The 19,799-nt window shown below is 33.1% G+C and overlaps 1 protein-coding gene across 12 annotated transcripts in view; it reads right to left on the reverse strand.

Annotated features, from left to right (window-relative positions):
* LOC138703319 (ubinuclein-1-like) overlaps positions 1-19,799 on the reverse strand; it is a 720,147-nt gene that overhangs the window by 157,309 nt on the left and 543,039 nt on the right. For 10 of the 12 annotated variants that reach the window (XR_011333095.1, XR_011333096.1, XR_011333097.1 and 7 more), the window contains one exon: positions 13,295-13,453. The exons of the other annotated variants lie outside the window; for them this stretch is intronic. Coding sequence is in view for 7 of the 10 variants with exons in the window: in XM_069831096.1 (XP_069687197.1) it covers positions 13,295-13,453 (159 nt within the window). In the remaining 3 variants the exon portion in view is untranslated. The remainder of the gene's footprint in view (positions 1-13,294; positions 13,454-19,799) is intronic. 12 annotated transcript variants of the gene reach the window in all.

Genomic DNA, 19,799 nt, shown 5'->3' on the forward strand with positions numbered 1-19,799 from the left:
GTGTTGTTGTGTGGTATGTTATGTTTTAATCCTTTTTCCAGTAGATTGGTTTCGTTGCGATTGAAGGTTATGTTTGTTGTGTTGTGTATTTTTGGGTGGAATTTGTGTTCTGATTTGTATGTTTTTGTTTGTTCTGTTTTTAGTTTTGCTATTTTGGTGTTGTGTCGTTTCTTTATTTTGTGGCTGATGTTCGATATTATTTTGTTAGTGTGTGTAATGATTTCTTCAAGTTCTGTATGGTGTGTGATGTGTGCTAGATGTAGATATGTTTTGTATGCATTTGTGTTATGTTTGTTTTTCATGTAATGTAGGTATTTGATGTTGTTCTGTATGTGTAATTTCTGTGCTTGTGTTTTAGTTTTTTGAGCTATTTGTGATGTGTTTTTTATGTGTATTTGTGCGTAATTTGGTGTGATCTGCTGGTTTAAACATATGTGATTAAATCTGATGTTGTGTGAGGCTTTGATAGTCTTGATGTGCTCTGACCTGTATTTGCGTACTAGTTGACTTGTAGAAAGGTCTTGGTACTCCATTTTGAATCTTGCGTACACCACTTTTAACACTTGAATATAATTAATTGATGAACTAGTGGACTTACTCGTGTTAAATATGAAATATCTGTCCGGCTTACAGCTGTTTCAGTGCTTCACGCACCATCATCAGAGCCGGACATGGAAATCCTACACACACAACCCAAGAACCAAAAACTCAACACACTGGAACAATATGAAATATACAAACACACTAAAACACATCCCAATCAAATCCTCAACACACAGATCAATTTCAGTACACACACACACTATTCGACTCCACAATTCAACACCTTCCAACAATAAAACACACCCTCCTAACAGGCAGAGAAGTTCGAGATGATGCCGTGATCTAGTAGGCTCTGATAATGGTGCGTGAAGTACTGAAACAGCTGTAAGCCGGACAGATATTTCATATTTAACATGAGTAAGTCCACTAGTTCATCAATTAATTATATTCAAGTGTTAAAAATTCAAGATTCAAAATGGAGATCCATTTTTAGTTCCTGCAATATGTCCACATTTTTACGGTGTTCCAGCAAAGAGCATCCCGCTGTTCGTCGCATGAACCTCATTTCAGCTGTCGTCAGCCTTTGCTCATCAGCTTTTCTGATTGTCCATGCCTCGCTACCGTAAGTGAGGACCGGTCGAGCTAGTGTTTTATATACCTTTAGCCTTGTATGTTCCTGAACATGGGATGATTTGAAGACAGTGTTAATTATGCCAGTGATTTTTATAAATTTAGATATTTTGTTTGACATATCTTCATCAGTGATGTAAGAGAGGTTATAACCTAAATAGTTAAATGAATTAACACGTTCAATTAAAGTACTATTTATCATGATCTTACTGGGAATTGGGTTCTCTCAAGAAAATGCCATGACTTTCGTTTTCTCTTTCGAGATTTCCATATTGAAAACTGAGGAAATTATTTGCAAATTATAAATAGCTCTCTGTAAAGCATCCTCTGTTTGAGCGATAATAACCTGATCGTCGGCAAACATCAGTGTATAGAGAACTGTGTTGCGATTAATTTGAATTCCAGCATGATGACTTTGCCTCCAAACGTATAAAATATGGTTCACATATATAATATACAACAGAGGGGAAAGACCGCACCCTCGTCTAACACCTTGGTTGATGGAAGTCCAGCTAGTAGGTCCACGTTCAGTTCTGATGGCAATTTCATTTTGTTGATATAAATTATAAATGGAGAGAATGATTTGGTTTGGCACATTATCATAGCGTAAAATCTCTAAAAGTTTATTTCTATCAACTCTATCAAAAGCTTTTATGAAATCAATAAAAGCTAAGTGGGTTTGAATATTAAATTCTCTGTGCTTTTCAATTAAAATCATCATGGTGAAATAGCTGTCACAACATGATCTTCCTTTTCGGAATCCATTCTGTTCTTCAGTGATTTTGTCTTCGTAAAGATGTGATAGTTTATTTTTGATTATGGCTGTATAGATCGTATATCCAGAATTGAGAAGACTTATACCCCTGTAATTTTCACATAATTTTTTGTTTCCTTTCTTATAAATGGGTACTACAATGGCTTTTTGCCAACTTTCTGGGGGTTTAGATCCTGCCCATATATTAAGAAATATAAAAATCTATAGGTAAATTCTTCTCCAGCGTATTTAAAAAGCTCGAAATTTAAATTATCCTCGCCTGGGGCTTTCCCGTTTTTTAAACGTTTATATACTTCAATGAGTTCATCATAAGTAATAATATCTGTTGTGTTGTTGTTGGAAGTCTTTAATGTAAGAGAGATGTTTTTGTGAAACCATATATTTTTAAAGTAATCAAGTAGAGATTCGTTAGGAATAGGGTTTATAACAACATTTTCTTTTATCTCCGAATTTATTTTCTTTAAAATTTTGAAAGTTTTGGGTCTTGGTAATGTTAAATCTCTTTCTAATCTTGAGACGAAATCATTCCATTTCTCTCTGTGTTGCTTTCTTGTTTCCCGTTTTGCAATTGCTCTCTTTCTTTTATAATCAATTTCATCTTCAAGTTTTTTTTGTTTGTAAAAATCGGAGATATGCTTCTCGCTTATCATTTATCACCTTCTTGATATCCTCATCCCATTTCAGTATGCCTCTTTTTCTCTTCTGCTTAATATTTTTTACGCCAATACTTTCAAATGCAGCCTTTTTTAAAATATCTGTTATGTTGTTCCATTCTTCCTCTATATTATCCGAGATTTTGATTTTTTGAAGATATTCCTTTATGTGACATTCATAAAGCCATTTAATACTATCATCTCTCAATAAGTCTACTTTAAAAACAAGTCTATTACTTTCTTGCTTGGAATTTTTTATATTTCTTTTAAGCCACGGAGCTGGTATTCTAATACGGGATGGATACAATTAAATAATGATCTGTCTCTAATTCAGGACCTCTACAAGCTTTGACATCTAAGACGAAGCTAAACAATTTTTGATTACAGATGACATAATCAATAATAGATTGTAATCCTCTTGCTTGCCATGTATATGTGTGTATATTTTTGTGTTTAAAGAAAGAATTCATTACTTTTAGATCATTGTAAATCACAAAATCTCGTAATCTTTGTCCATTATTATTACAAGATGCTTCGCCGTGTTTTCCAATGTGCCCTCTAACTTCATTATTGCCAATTCTTGCATTGAAATCCCCTAATAAAAGTAACATGTCTGTTGTGTTTTATGTGGAGTTGAAGTAAGTGGATATTACGAAATTATGTGACTACCATCATATGTTCAAGTATAATGTAACAAATATGCAATATTGTAATATGTAAAGTACTAAATTTTGATTATTTAATTTGTTTTTGTGGGAATTGTATACTGTCTGTACTTAATATTGCCGATCAAGGCTATGATGTAGAGGTCAGCTCGTGTGTTCGTGTAAACTAACTCAGTGTTACGTACTACATATTACTCCCGCATCTGTGTATTGATATTACTTGTATGAAGGTAGGGACTATGTTCTGCTAGGTCAGAGAGTGTATAAATGGTTATTATTATGAATCAGATTCTCATTTATTATTGTCCCATCTTCTAAACATTGTTTAGTTATGTAAAATTCTTCAGCACTATTTATTAATTTATTGTTGTAACATGATTTTATGATTTTGAAGGTGTCTTTACTATGTTCTAATTTGTGTCCTGTATCTATTAAATGGGTAGGGTATTTTGATTTTCTGTGGTTATTTTTGAAGTCAGATAAGAAGGGTACACGGGAAAAACGAACACTGTCACAATGCTCTTAAGGGTGATGTCATTATCTAATCACTGTCCTATTACTACAAACTTTAGTGTTATTTTTACCGAAAGTGGTAAAGGAGAATTAAAACCACTGATACATTCATCATTTCCTTCATTTCAAGTAGAAACACCAATAAATTTAGCAGTAATATACCGAAAAAGATCTATATCTCAACCTTAATGGAAATGTGACATTGTTCGTTTTTCCCGTGTACCCTTCATATGTGTTCAAGATATTTGACTTTAAAGTTTCTCCATATCTGCCCCACATATTTACTTTTACATGTTAAACATTCTAAACTTGAATGCCATTGTTGTTGTGTTTTTGAAGTCCATTATTCAAATTATTGTTAAGCTTGTTATTGGGTTTGTGTGCGATTGTGATGTTTTCTTTATTGAAAAAGTTGCTTAATTTATTACAAATGAATTTATTATATGTTAATGTTGAATATGTTTTTTGTTGTTTTTTTTTCTCTTTTTTGCTGATGAGGGTTGTGAACTTTTTCTGTTTGATTAATCTCTCATTTTTATGAATTAACTTCTTTATCATATTGCTATTATACCCACATTCTTTAGCAATTTGTAATATTTTGTTGTATTCTTTCTTGTAATTCTTCTTATTTAATGGTATGTGTGTTAATCTGTCTATCAAAAAATTAAACATGCTATGCTTATGTGTTATAGGATGTATTGAATGCGTTGGCATGCAATGGTTTGTGGGACCTGGTTTTCTGTAAATATCAAATGCAAATTTCGTTTTTTGTTTTGTTAATGTAATGTCTAAGAAATTTAACTATTTGTTCTTTTCATTTTATTGGGTGAATTTTAAACTATTATGTAGGTTGTTAAAGGATTTTAATATTTGATCATCTGGTTTTGCATTGTCGTATATAATCAAAGTGTCGTCCACATATCTTCTGTATAATTTTATCTTATATTATGGTTCTGTATTGTGCAACAAATACTGCAAACTAAGTCCATAAGAATTTCAAATAAAAATTGTTCAGATTTATTTTCAATGAAGAATACCAGACATTTTGAAAGTTATTTGTTTCCATAATAGTGAAACATACTCCCTCTGAATGTTTTTTTTTTATTAACTTAGAAAGCATGATGGAATATTCAGATTGTCAAATTCTATAAATGAATACAATATAATATTTTATTACTCAGTCAATGACAAATCAATGTAAAATAATGACTTATTTTATAGTCATTAAGTAATTCATGTATATAAACTTAATGACTATAAAATAAGTCATTATTTTACATTGATTTGTCATTGACTGAGTAATAAAATATTATATTGTTTTTTTTTATACCAAATACTTTTCCTTGAACCTATCTGTCTTCAATTCTTAAGTTTCAATGCGAAATCGCAAGTAACAATGTCAGGACGACCAGCGAGTTTTTCATGTGGGAGTAGGCTAATGCAGTAGCTATTTCAAGTCATTGCGGATTGTAGGATAAGAAAATGTCAGGTTTGTCATGCTTTGAACAAAAGACTTAGCTGCATGTTTCATGTAGAGGGCAGAATCACTTTTTCCAACTAAGAGATCTTGCTGAGGTGATCAAACGACTACAAAATCTTGTAGGCCTTTTATTTTATCAGTAAGTAATACTTTTTGGTCTTTTCTTAGGAATTGTAATTTTTGCGCTTCCTTCAGACAATACTGATCTACCAAATATTCCTGGATTAATTTGTGTAACAATGAATGTTATCCCGTATATTTTCAGTAATATAGGCTGGTATGAGGACTCTATTGCTGAGATGCGGGAAATGAGGCGAATGATATGTCAGAGTTGTAGAATCTTATATGCGCCCTAAATAAAATTGTTCATTGTAAATCGTTAGCAGATTCAGTGTTTCATTCGTTGCTGCTTGCAGGAAATAAACTCACTCATCACTGTAGCAAGAAGTGAAATGGCCTGCTATTTTCTCTACAACAAAATATGCTTGGCAGCGATCACAAATCTAATCGATTAAACCAAAGAAATATGAAATTAATTTTGATGTAGTTTAAAGACGCAGCTAGAATAGGAAGCATGACTCAATTACTACCAAGGAAAATTACAGAAACAGACATATAAATATCTATATTGCACCGCCATTAAATATATGAAAAAGACCCACACCACTTGATTAATAACTATAAAAGTACTTCATTTTTAATAATAATATTGTTACTTTACTAAGTTTTATAGTTTTCAGTAACATATATATAACCGTTACTCAGTAAATTATAGAAATGAATATCTAATATAAAATATTCTTTCACTGCGTCTACCTATATAAAACCCCAAAAACTTTCATTAACTATAATAATATTTCATTTTAATGGTAACGTTATCAAACATTCTTAAGTTTTGTAGTTCTTAATATCCAATACACAGCTGTACTCGGAATACTATAGACCAGAGAATCAGACCTGTAAATTATTTTTATACATTATAAAAAAATTACACAAATGAAGATCGACATATTGGCATTCTGATGTGAAAGACTCTGAGCCATCTGAACTCTAAATATGTCAGCAATCCTACAGGTCATGGCCTTCGTGTAATAGTATTTGTTTATTGTAGTGTGTGTTTTGTTTTATTCTGAAATGCAATTAATTAGTTCTCAAAACTGACGAAAGATGGATTTTGGAAAATAGGAAAATGATGTAGGAAAACTGACATTTCACTAAAAACTACTATTTTTCTGAAAAACTTTGGGTTCCAAGCTTCAAAATGAGGGGTCATTTATTAAAATCCGTTCAGCCGTTTTCCCATAATTTCCATTACCAGTTCAAAATATATATATAGATATTTTCATCTTCTAGGTATTGTAAAAATATATCTGCAAATAATCCGGATAATGGATTTCCCATGGCTAGTCCTTTATTTGTTTGTACAGCTGTCAAAAGAAAAAGTGGCCGCTCTCCTGGAACAAAGTTCCCTTCGGGTATCTTCGCTACAATTCGGAGACAGGCGATGTTACATGTTGTTGGACCACGTTGCCTGATATCTACAGTTATAATTGAAGTATTCTCTCTGTGATTCGATAGCGTAATGGTAGCGTTCAGGCCTCTTATTCATGAGGTCCTGCGTTCGAATACAACCTTGTGCTTTTTATGTTCTTTTTTGTTATGTTTTTGAGAGAGACAAACTATACATAATGGCTCTTTCTCTTTTACGATTATTTTAGTAAATAACATCAGGTTCATTAATATATTATGCCATGACTTTATCATTATGATATTGTGGCTGCAAATGGAAAGAAAAAAGATTTTATTCTCAATAAAAATATCTTTCGTGGCATAAACAAAACAAATTTACTGGCGTCGGCCTTAAAACATTCAAACAATTAAGCGTTCAAAAAACAAAACAAAATGCCACAATTCAATATTTAGTCTATCTTCCTCTTATCTCGATCATCTTGCAGTCGAGTGGGCATGGAATCAACTAGTCTTTGCAAATAGCGACTGTTCTTAGACACGATATTCCAGGCATTCTGAACATACCCACATACATAAGTGTTCTGTCCATGGGCAGGTCTTTCATTGCAAACCCAGCAATCTCCAATCTTTCCTATTTTCTGCCTTCCTCTTAGTCTCCGCATATGATCCACATATCCTAATGTCGTCTATTATTCTTTTCAACCAGAGACCCAACCAGTTACTTTTTATCTTTCTAATCAGTTTCAGCATCATTCTTTCTTCACTCACTTTTTCAAACACAATTTTATTTCTTATTCTGTCTGTCCACTTCACACGCACCGTTCTTCACCACAGCCACATTTCAAATGCTTCAATTCGTTTCTCTTCATTTCGTTGTAATGTCCATGTTCCTTCCCCATACAATGCCACACTCCACACAAAGCACTTCACTAGTCTCTTCCTTAGTTCTTTTTCCAGAGGTCCGCAGAAGATCCTTCTTCTTCTATTAAAAGCTTCCTTTGTTCATGTTTGCAGCTTTTCTTGCGAAGGATAGGCCTAAATGCGGTAACATCCCGTTGCTTTCCGCACACCACTATCTCTTTCGCATCTTATTAAATTCCAGGGGACCCAAACATGGAGATGAGGCGAGTGGATTTGACTAATTGGGCCCTCCGGACTTCACCGAAAGTCACGGCAAGGGTTAAATATTAATTCTATCAGGATGTTTGACCCGATCAGAGACCGGGAAATCTCAATTAGCCTTTGCCCCCCGCATCCTGGACTAGCTTCTACGAATCATCAGAAAATCTTAGAGTGTGATTGGGCCAATTTTTCCGAAAATGTTTCCACACTTTTGCCCTCGTAGCTCAGCAGACGAACGTCGAAATTTAGATGTCAACGTCTCAGGTTCAATTCCTCGTTACTCCTTTTCATTTTATTGTGGTTCAAGATAGTATAATGTAACAATACAAGAAGAAAAACTAACACCAGTATTATGCAACTGGATTTTTCCAAACCTAATATTAAATTTATGTTATTTATATCGCTAAAGAACGATTGCAATATAAATAACTTGAATATTATTTATACAGTATCACTAAAGAACGATAACAGAATATAAATGATAAATATCGGTTTGTTTAATTAATATAAGATATTATATACTACTTATTTAATTATCTAAATAAAATAACCTATTTTACAAAGAAAGATGGTTATTTGTGTTATAATAATTACTTACATCAAATACAGATTATTTATATTGCGAAAGAACAATAACAATATAAATAACTTGAATATTATTTTATAATGCTAATGAAGGAAAACAGAATATAAATGATAACTTGAATATTATCTATATCGCTAAAGAACGATAACAATATAAAAAACGTGAATATTATTCATATCGGAATTTCACAGATTTATTACAGATATATTTAAGAAATTGTAGAAGAATAGTAATTAGTAACAGTGTCCTATTTATTGTTCTTGGAGCCAAATTTGTAACTTTTAAAAGTGTGGTTATCATGTTGAAGTGTATGTGTTGTAACGGATGCTTGATTTGTTATGTATGCGAGTCAGTTATGTGATGCTTGATGTCGTCGCAATGTCGTAATTATAGTTTGATTGTGTTTGTGTGACTATTGTGTATTAATTTATGATGTATGGTACGGAAGGCTGCGTATTTGTGTTATAGAAGTGTTACGTATGTGTGTTGTTAATGTTTTTGTATGTTTCAAATTGATACCTGATATTTATTTTGCAATCGCAGTGCCTAATTTACGGTTTGTTTATGTTTTCTTTACATCGCGTAAGCTAATTTAATTTTCTTTTCTATTTCTCTTTATGCTCATCTTTTTTGTGTATGAAACTACAGCCCTAACATACATATGTAAAATAGGGCTAACCACCATTGGAGATACAATAATAATAAGTGTTATTCATATCGTTATAAAACGATAACAAAATACAAATGATGACTTGAATTTTATTCATATCTCTAAAGAACGATAACAAAATATAAATAACGTGATATCCATAAAGAACGATAACTGAATATAAATGATAATTTGAATAGCATTTACATCGCTAAAGAACGATTAAAAAATAAAATGAAAACTTGAAGAAGGCCCGAACCCACAACCTTTGAATCATTAAACAAGCACTCTACCGCTGGCCTACGAGGCGCAGACATGGAACACTTTCATAGTTCGGGAACTGCTTGTACAAGCACATGCATCGTGTAACATCGCCGCGACCCGAAGTGGACTTTGAAAATATTCGCTGTTCACGAGTGCTGCCACTTTTTTTTTTGACAGCTGTACATTTTCTTGTTAAAAAGGAAATAATTCTATTTTGTTACTGTTTTAAGTAGTGTCATTATTTGTTCAATTTTTGTTTTTTGTATGTTAATTTTCTCTAACTTATTCTGAATGACTGCTAATGTTTCTTGAATGGGTATGTTAGTATATCAATTTTCAATATCTAAAGACATCATGTGTGTGTTATTGTTAACTTGTACATCCTTCAAATTGTTAACTAACTGCTTTGTATTAATTATAGTGTATTCGTTTGTAAGTTGTAATTTTTGTTTCAGAAATTTCAGCAAAAATTTACACAATTGAGGGGCTTAGAACAAAAAGCAGGTAAGTGACAGAAATCTAGTTTTGAGGAAGTTACAGTTAAAGTTCTACATGCAATGAAATATTATACACTAGTTTGGTGAAATGATGCCCATATAGCAGCACTGTACAGTGTGATCTCTTACCTGATTTTATCCCAAAGAAACATCCTTTTGAGCTATCACGACATGCACTTACCTAATTTTTTTTAATAATGACACTTACCTTCATTTTGTTCTAAGCCCCTCAATTGATAATTTGGTGCATTAATTATACTAACTATAGATCTCATGGTTATCGGATTTTTGTGCGTTTTCAGCAATGTTAAGTATTGGAATTTTTGGGTTTTGATTAATGTATCTCTATATTTTTACTGAAAGATGTAACTTGTATGGCTGTTTTTAATGCTCTTATAATTTCTTTTTGATATGTTTCTGTGGGGTCAGTTTTTATTTCTATTATTTCATTCTTATTAAGATAATCAATGGTTTTATCGATGTACTGATCTTTTTCCATAAATACAATTGCATTATTTTTATTGGCTTTTGTGTGTTTTTGACCTAGCAAAACACAGTCCCCACCTTATATAATTAATATCAATATGCAGATGCGGGAGTAATATGTAGTATGTAACACCGAGTTAGTTGTACACGTACACACGAGCTGACCTCCACATCATAGCCTTGATCAGCAATATTAAGTACAGACAGTATACAATTCCCACAAAAATAAATTAAGTAATCAAAATTTAATACTTTACATATTACAATATTGCATATTTGTTACATTATACTTGAGCATTTGATGGTAGTTACGTGATTTCGTAATATCCACTTACTTCAATTCCAGATCAAATACAACATTTCACCAGTGTCGAATAATTGGACTCAATATTTAGTGATACAGCTGGGTTGTGCGTATATATAGCACACAACTATCATACTGTCTTCGTCGTAATGTATAATGTTTTAAACAATTGACATTTATTTGTAGATGGAACATAATATGTTATATGTTATAATATATTATATTATGTTCATATACACACAAGGTTTTTATCATACACACTCTTGCAACAAGCATTGCCTACATGTTCACAATATGTCTAAATTGGACAGTTAACAGCCTTCAAAGACAGTTTTTATTAAAAGTTATACAGTATTGTTTTTATTCACTTCGTAAAGCACAAGGCTGTTGTATAGAAAATTGTACAAGCACATATTTCATTCACAAGTGTTTTATATTTCCTTGTAATGTGTACATAGTATGTCATTTGTAACTTTTTTAGGTAATTCATGATATTTTGACTCATGTCATGTTGTATAACATTTATTGCTTTTTATATTCATGTGTATAACCACAATATGACAGTCTCTCGCATTCAGAACATTCTCATACTAACACAATACACATTTTTTACATCTCTCTATACATTTGATTTTAGATATTTGAATATTATTTCATGCCTGATGATGCCAATTTGGAGGGTGAAAACGTTTGCAAATGTAATTAAAGGTAAATATAAAAAAAACAGTGATATGTAACTTGTTTTTTGTACATTTTGTTAAGCCATAAAGATTGATTACCGGTATTCAAAATACTGATATAACTAAGAGTAGTATAGCATGCTTCTGTATTACATAAACTGTTTCTTAAAATGCTTTGATTAGTATCCTGGAAAAAACAATGTAAAGCATTAAGTCTACTTCGGACTCATCATGGTATTGTGGTACCTATGCCTCTGAATAGATACGGCATGACATTCACGAATTGGTCTGCAGTGTAACAATAGTTACGAAGGGTTTTAGCCGATAATAAGAGTCTATATGCGCAAGAACGAGCTATGTATAATCCTGTTACGGAGTTTCTAAAAATTACTCTCGGCTTATCTGGATCATATTGAAGAAAATGCCGAGACATGTGTCCCTTGATTTTTATTCTCTATCAACTACAAAAGAATCCAAGTCTCTGAATGATGTTAAATGTTATTTTCAATACATACGAATATTCAATAATGTGCTTTAATATATATGTGTGTGTGTATATATACATATATATATATTTTTTTTTTTTTTCAGGAAAACTAAGGCCTATGGGAGAGAACGCTGAGACATGGGTCTTTTTATTTTTGGTGTATTAAAAAAAAAAAAAAAAAAAAAAAATCCCTTACAAAACTGTGAAATCAATCCGACAACCTCTCCTTGTGAGCCAACATGCTAAATCCTGAAAGAGCCACGTCCCATCCTTGGAAGAGTACATGATATGTCCCAGGGCCCAGATCTCCAAGCTCTTTCTATATCAGCATCAGAAACCCATACTACCTCATACCTCCAAGACTGCACCCAAGCTTATTCTTTAACTATTGCAAATGATAGATGAAATGAGGGGAAATGGAGTGTGTTGGTGAAACAAGAGGAAAATGGACGTATCCCTAATAAAAAACCTCTGCAATGTCTACTTTGTACACAGAAAATACCATCACGTCCTGGCTATCTGGATGGAAGACCAATACACTAGTGCTGAGTCAAAGATACAGCTTTGCCACATATATTCTTAAATAGATAAACTTTTCCTTTCCTACATATTTAAAGTAAAATTTCGTCTAATGGCAAGTACTTCACTGTACCTTGAAATCTTTCTTGGAACCCAGTCTGGAAGTCAGATATTGCAGACTGCAATTTAACCACTGTCTTTATGAGTAGCCAAATTCTGGTCTTGAAGTTGGCATTTAAAGAGTCTAGTTTCATCTAGAAAGCTTTGATGTAATAAAATAAGATTTGCAGCAGTTCATATTCTCACTGACATTCTAAATATAAATCATTCAAATGAGAAGAAACGCTAATTAAGAAGGAACTATCAGCTATCCACTTTGGGTCATCATGACCTGATACTTGTATGCCTTTTCCTGTCATGAACTCCTGTATAACTGTTAGCCAAGACCAGACTGTCACAATGAAAAAGTAAATAAAACCATTTTTGTGTGGCCTAGTGTTGGTGCCCAGGTACAGCATGATGATATGTGAACAGACACATTTTAATTTAATTGTGCAATCAAAACTTCTCAGCTAACCGAGGTACCAACATCCATGCATTCTGTGGAATGTTCGGGACTTACAGTAGCTAATTTGTCTATTTTTCACTAGATAGCACAAATAGTGGGACTCGCAGGACAGCCACAATTTTAACATTGCCATCTACCATGTAAATCAAAACATACAGAAACCGCATGTAGATTACAATAAAAAAATAAATAAATAAAAAAAAAAACCTGTACTTTTTTTTTTCTTCACTGGTTTAATTTACGGGTTGTTTTAAAATTATTAGTTTTAATTACAATTTGCATTTATTACTTTAATTATTACTACATTGAAATAGTAATATCAATTTATTGATGGTGGCACACCATCAACAAAGGCCTGATAGGTCACAAGTGGATACGCCTGCCTTAAGAAAGATAAACTTACTTTCTCATGGCTTCCAAAATTTTATCCTCCTCAGCTTTAATTAACAATTTCTTGGCTCTTTTGATAAGTGTATCCTTGGTACAAGGAAGATATGATGCTAAGTGACCATACACTGCCTGACGACTACTGCACGTTAAAGCTCGACAACTGAGCTCCACCCTGTAAAATGACAAACAGAAGACATGGATAATGAATGAATAAATACTTACAAGACAGGTGGTTTTCATCACAAAATTATGGAAGTCAAAGGTGTTAATGATTCAATGTCAACAATAAATTTGCAACAATTTTATTTACTTCAAACTCCAAACTTCTACATCATTATATTCATCAAGCTTTCTGACTTGCATCAATGCTACAGTGCACCTTTTTGAACTGTCACATCAGACTATTGTCACATTAAACCAATAATGCAACATCTATGATTTCTTAGACAACCTCCAAAATCAATTAAATAATTTTTCTTGTAATGAACGCATACCTATACACCGCTGCAGAGAAAGTTACGATTAAGATCGTGAGAAAAAAATCACTTTTTGAACGTGAATTTAAAAGACAAGCAGCAAAATAGCATAAATAATTAGATAGAAACAGAAATATTAATAGAGACCTGTAAAAAACACAATGAAACCCAGAATCATCTCTCTAGATCAGCAATTTCCAAAGTGCACACAAATTTTTGGGGTTGTGAGGCAATGCTAGTCACAAATCAAATAATATTAACCAGTGGTGAAGGGCAAAGGATAATTTGCATTTCCTGATCTCTGATGGGGTCAGAAACCCTGACAGAAATTACATTTAATTCTTGCGGTGAATGTTGGTGGTCCAAAAAGCTTAATTCATTAAATTAATAATCATGCTGGGGTCCCTTGGGATCTTTTAAAGATGCGAAAGAGAGAGTGGTGTGCTGAAGGCAATGGAAAGCTACTGCATTTGCCTTCCTCAAGAAAAACAGCAAATATGGAGTAATGCTGAAACTACCAGGAAGAGAGAAAGAAATTGTCTGGGTACTGGCCTACTGAATGGTGATGCACTGGATAGAATGAAGTGAAGAAGGGAGAAAGATTTCGGGGCAGAAGAAGATATCACATGGACAATATTAAGATATACGGATCATATGCACACTAAGAAGGCAGAAAATAAGGAAGATTGGAGAATGCTAGGTTTGCAGTAAAGGACCTGCCCTTGGACAGAAAATTATGCATAAATGAACCAGCATCGAAATGTAGTTGTAATATGTAATATATTAAAAACTATAGCACCTAGAACCATGATTTTTTTTAATGCTCAATATTTCATTCTCCTTTTGAAACCACAAAACAAAAGAAATCCGATTTTAGGTTCCTTTTCCTGCAACTGGCCACATTTAGATTTATATTCGCACCTCGATCTCTCGATTTACTAGCTACCTGTGAGCAACAACCATAATAAGAGGGAGCAAAGAGAGTAATGATCGTTGACAAACAGTATATTCTGTCGATGCTGCTGCCACCTAGAGACAAATTACTTGAAAAAGGAATCAAATCAGATAATTTCAAATTCGACGGTCCCTAGGAAGAATATTGTAACTGACATATTGAAGAATTTGAGTTTTAAGCGTAGATCTGAAGTTCTTATAACAGACCATCTGTAGTAAAAATATTATTAAAATTGGTTAAATTGTTGGGCAGTAATCGCGCAATATTGAAATATTGTAACCAACAATTATACTTTTATACGTAGAATAACATTGTATGTCATGAGTTTGTCAAGTGTGTATTTTCGCAATAATGTTCCGTTAAAATTATTGTAAGTTACATACCATAGTCTTCATTGTAGGAAATGAATGAACAATTAAAGCAGTGTATACAATTTTAAAGATATTGAATAAGCAGTCGTGGACAGCCGATGAGGGGTAGTCCTCCAGCTTGGGGGTTGAGTGAAGGGCTAACAACCCATCACCGTAAAAAAACAGCTTGTTACAAAACCTTCAAATAAGCCTCGCAATGGGACTGATTCTCTGGCATGATCACAGCAAAGGAATAAGATTTTGAGATTTGGTACTTGGAATGTTACAAGTCTATATAGAACAGGAGGGGTAACATTAGTAGCAAAAGAATTAGCTAGATATAGAATAGACTTTGTGGGAATACAGGAGGTTAGGTTAGATGGGAACGGCTTAACACAAATAGGAGATTACTTGTTGTATTATGGGGAAGGAAACAATAATCACCAATTAGGAACAGGATTCTTTGTTCATAAAAGAATAAAATCAGGAGTAAAAAAGGTCGAATTTATCAGAGATAGGTTATCGTATTTAGTACTTAAGGGTAGATGGTGAGATATCGTAGTTATAAATGCTCATGCCCCTACTGAAGACAAAGACGACCATATAAAGGATAGCTTTTATGATGAATTGGAGTAATGATCGTTGACAAACAGTATATTCTGTCGATCAGTAACCTAGATTTCACATGAAAATTTTATTGGGAGATTTCAATGCTAAAGTAGGACGGGAGGATATTTTTAAACTGACTATTGGAAAAGAGAGCCTACACGTAACTAGTAATGATAATGAAGTTAGGTTAGTCAACTTTGCCCAATCAGAAAATTTAATTGTCAAAAGTACAACATTCCCCCATAAGGATATACATAAATATACTTGGACTTCTCCAGATAGATTGACACATAACCAGATAGATCACATCTTGATAGATAAAAGAAGACACACTAGTATAGTAGACATTCGAACCTTCAGGGGGGGCAGATTGTAATTCTGACCATTATTTGGTAATTAGAGAACTAATAGAAGGACTATCAGTAGCCAAGCGAGTAAAGCAACAAGTTAATATTAGAAGATTCAATATTCCGAAATTAAAGGATGGGGAAACTAAACAACATTATAAGGTCGAAATTTCAAATAGGTTTGCCGTATTAGCAAGTTCCAACGAAGTTGAGGAAGAGTTAGATGTTAATAGTGTGTGGGAAAATATCCGAAATAATATCAAAATTGCAGCTCAACAAAGCATAGGTTATTATGAAACTAAGAAAAAGAAACCGTGGTTTGATGAAGATTGTTGCATGATAGTAGAAAGAAGAAAACAGGCAAAATTGAAATTCTTACAGGATCCAGTTGAGGCCAATAGAGATAATTATTTCAATAAAAGACAGGAAGCAAATCATACAGTTAGGAATAAAGAGAGAGATTACTTGAAGGAAAAACTGAATGAGGTAGAAACAAACAGTAAAAATAAAAACATTAGCGATTTATATAAGGGCATAAAGGAATTCAAGAATGGATATAGATAAGGGTAAACATGATCAAGGATGAGAATGGTGACTTGCTTGCAGACTCTCATTCAATCCTGGACAGATGGCAAACTATTTTGGGCAACTACTAAATATACATAGGCCAAGTAGAAATGATCGGGACGAAATTGAAATACAAACTGCTGAGCCATTTATACCCGAACCCACACTTTCTGAAGTCGAAATTGCGATAGAAAATCTGAAAAATTATAAGTCTCCACGTATCGATCAAATTCCAGCAGAATTAATACAACAGGGTGGAAGGGCATTATCTAACGAAATTTATAAGCTTGTACTTGCTATTTGGGAAAAGGAAATTGTGCCAGAGCAATGGAAGGAGTCCATACTCGTACCTATCTTCAAGAAGCAGGACAAGACTAACTGTAGTAACTTTCGAAGAATATCACTTTTGTTGACGTCATACAAAATTTTGTCCAATATTCTTTTGAGAAGATTAACTCCATATGTAGATGAAATTATTGGGGATCATCAGTATGGTTTTAGGCATAATAGATCAACTATTGATCAGATATTTTGTATTCGACAGATATTGGAGAAAAAATGGGAGTATAAGGGTACAGTGCATCAGTTATTCAAAGATTTCAAAAAGGCATATGACTCGGTTAAGAAAGAGTTTTATATGATATTCTTATTGAATTTGGTATCCCCAAGAAACTAATTCGATTAATTAAAATGTGTCTCAGTGAAACGTACTGCAGAGTCCATATAGGTCACTTTCTGTCAGATTTGTTTCCAATTCACTGCGGGCTAAGGCAAGGAGATGCACTATCACCTTTACTTTTTAACTTTGCTCTAGACTATGCCATTAGGAACGTCCAGGATAATAGAGAGGGTTTGGAATTGAATGGGTTACATCATCTGCTTGTCTATGCAGATGACGTGAATATGTTAGGAGAAAATCCACAAATGATTAGGGAAAACACGGGAATTTTACTTGAAGCAAGTAAAGAGATAGGTTTGGAAGTAAATCCCGAAAAGACAAAGTATATGATTATGTCTCGTGACGAGAATATTGTACGAATGGAAATATAAAAATTGGAAATTTATCCTTTGAAGAGGTGGAAAAATTCAAATATCTGGGAGCAACAGTAACAAATGTAAATGATACTCATGAGGAAATTAAACACAGAATAAATATGGGAAATGCCCTCTTATTATTCGGTTGAGAAGCTTTTATCATCTAGTCTGCTGTCAAAAAATCTGAAAGTTAGAATTTATAAAACAGTTATATTACCGGTTGTTCTTTATGGTTGTGAAACTTGGACTCTCACTTTGAGAGAGGAATATTGGTTAAGGGTGTTTGAGAATAAGGTGCTTGGGAAAATATTTGGGCTAAGAGGGATGAAGTTACAGGAGAATGGAGAAAGTTACACAACACAGAACTGCACGCATTGTATTCACCTGACATAATCAGGAACATTAAATCCAGATGTTTGAGATGGGCAGGGCATGTAGAACATATGGGCGAATCCATATATGCATATAGTGTTAGATGGGAGGCCAGAAGGAAAAAGACCTTTGGGGAGGCCGAGACGTAGATGGGAAGATAATATTAAAATGGATTTGAGGAAGGTGGGATATGATAGAGACTGGATTTATCTTGCTCAGGATAGGGACCTATGGTGGGCTTATGTGAGGGCACCAATGAACCTTCAATTTCCTTAAAAGCCAGTAAGTAAGTAAGTAAGTAAGTAAGTAAGTAAGTAAGTAAGTATACAATTTTAAAGTATTGTATCTGCATTCTATAACAACATGTAGTAGTGTTATTTTATTCTAAGTTGTCAGTCTTGTTTAAAAGAGAAAGAAGTAGGGAAGACACTGCAATGGAGCGAAGTAAGCAGATGTTACTTCTTGCAAAGGAGATGTATAAAGATGAAGAATAAAATCTTTCTGGTGAGTTTCATTTTGCTGCATTGTATTGTCACTTATTATATAACGTGTTCTTGACAACTTTAGCTTAAGAATGGAATATCCATAATAACTATCGTGTGGCCAGTGTAGGTTAATGAGGTTATGTACTTGTGTGTTCTGAAGTGGGGTGCCGCTATTTTTCTGCCAAGCATTATTACAGGCTTACCAACATACAAACTTTAAATCTTCATACTCATATTCGTGGCTATTCTCAAGACACTGTATCATGTCTTAGCTTTCAAGTTGCATTGTAAAATATGATTTAATTTAAGTCAGCATAGTATTGGGTAAGCAATTCAAGGTAGCAAATAATTCTGACTCATATTATGATATTGTATTGTATTGTATTGCATTGTATTTATATATGACTAGGAACACCCGATTTTCGCGAGTGATTTTTTTCATGAATTTCTGCTAATTGAGTCAAGAGAGTTAAAACTGTTATAGGTATGAAATGCCCTTGAAACAGCAGAAATTCGCAAAAAAATCATTCACAAAAATCAGGTGTCCATTAAATTTCATAAATAGCTCAATTCATAACTAAAATTTGGGAAATTTCCCTTGCACCAACAATACAGGGGTATTAATTTATGTGAAAATATTCTATAATTCAGTATATGGTCCATGTGGCCCCGATTTGTTGTAATATTACGGCACGGTTATTATACACCTACCTACCTGTACCTGTGTTGTTCCTAATTCCAAGCTTGCACCTGTCTTGACATTTTATGTTGAAGCTCAGTTAGCTGAGAAATAGCTTTAAATTTTAATTAAATAAACTTTTAAAAATGTATTATGTATTTTAAAAACTTTTAGATGAAAAAAAGTGAGTCTTTAACATCCTCTCCAGTGCCTGAAATTTCCAGAGAATTACAGAACATTTGGCGAGACTTGGATCTAAGTGAGGGCGAAGATTTTGATTCAGATGATTCATTGAGAGATCAAACGTTTACTCTATCAAAAGAAACTGACCACAGCTCACCTGATAGAGACAGCGACACTATGGTAATTTAATTTAACCAGCCCTATAACATACATACTTCAGCCATAAAATTTAACATATTATGTTGACTTATAATTCAGAAAAAACAATTTGATTTTATATTATATTTCATATTTGGAAACCATGTAGCTTAGGAGGAAGAAATACTGTTGTAAAATCTTATCCTTTCTATTACAGGTTGAACCTAAAAAATTAAAAAAGACAAATGATATACCATACACTAATCACATACAATCCGATGTTGTTGATGTAGAAGATCGTCGTACTACCTCATATGAAAGT

The sequence above is a fragment of the Periplaneta americana genome, chromosome 7 (assembly GCF_040183065.1).
Source record: "Periplaneta americana isolate PAMFEO1 chromosome 7, P.americana_PAMFEO1_priV1, whole genome shotgun sequence".
Classification (NCBI taxonomy): Eukaryota; Metazoa; Arthropoda; class Insecta; order Blattodea; family Blattidae; genus Periplaneta; species Periplaneta americana.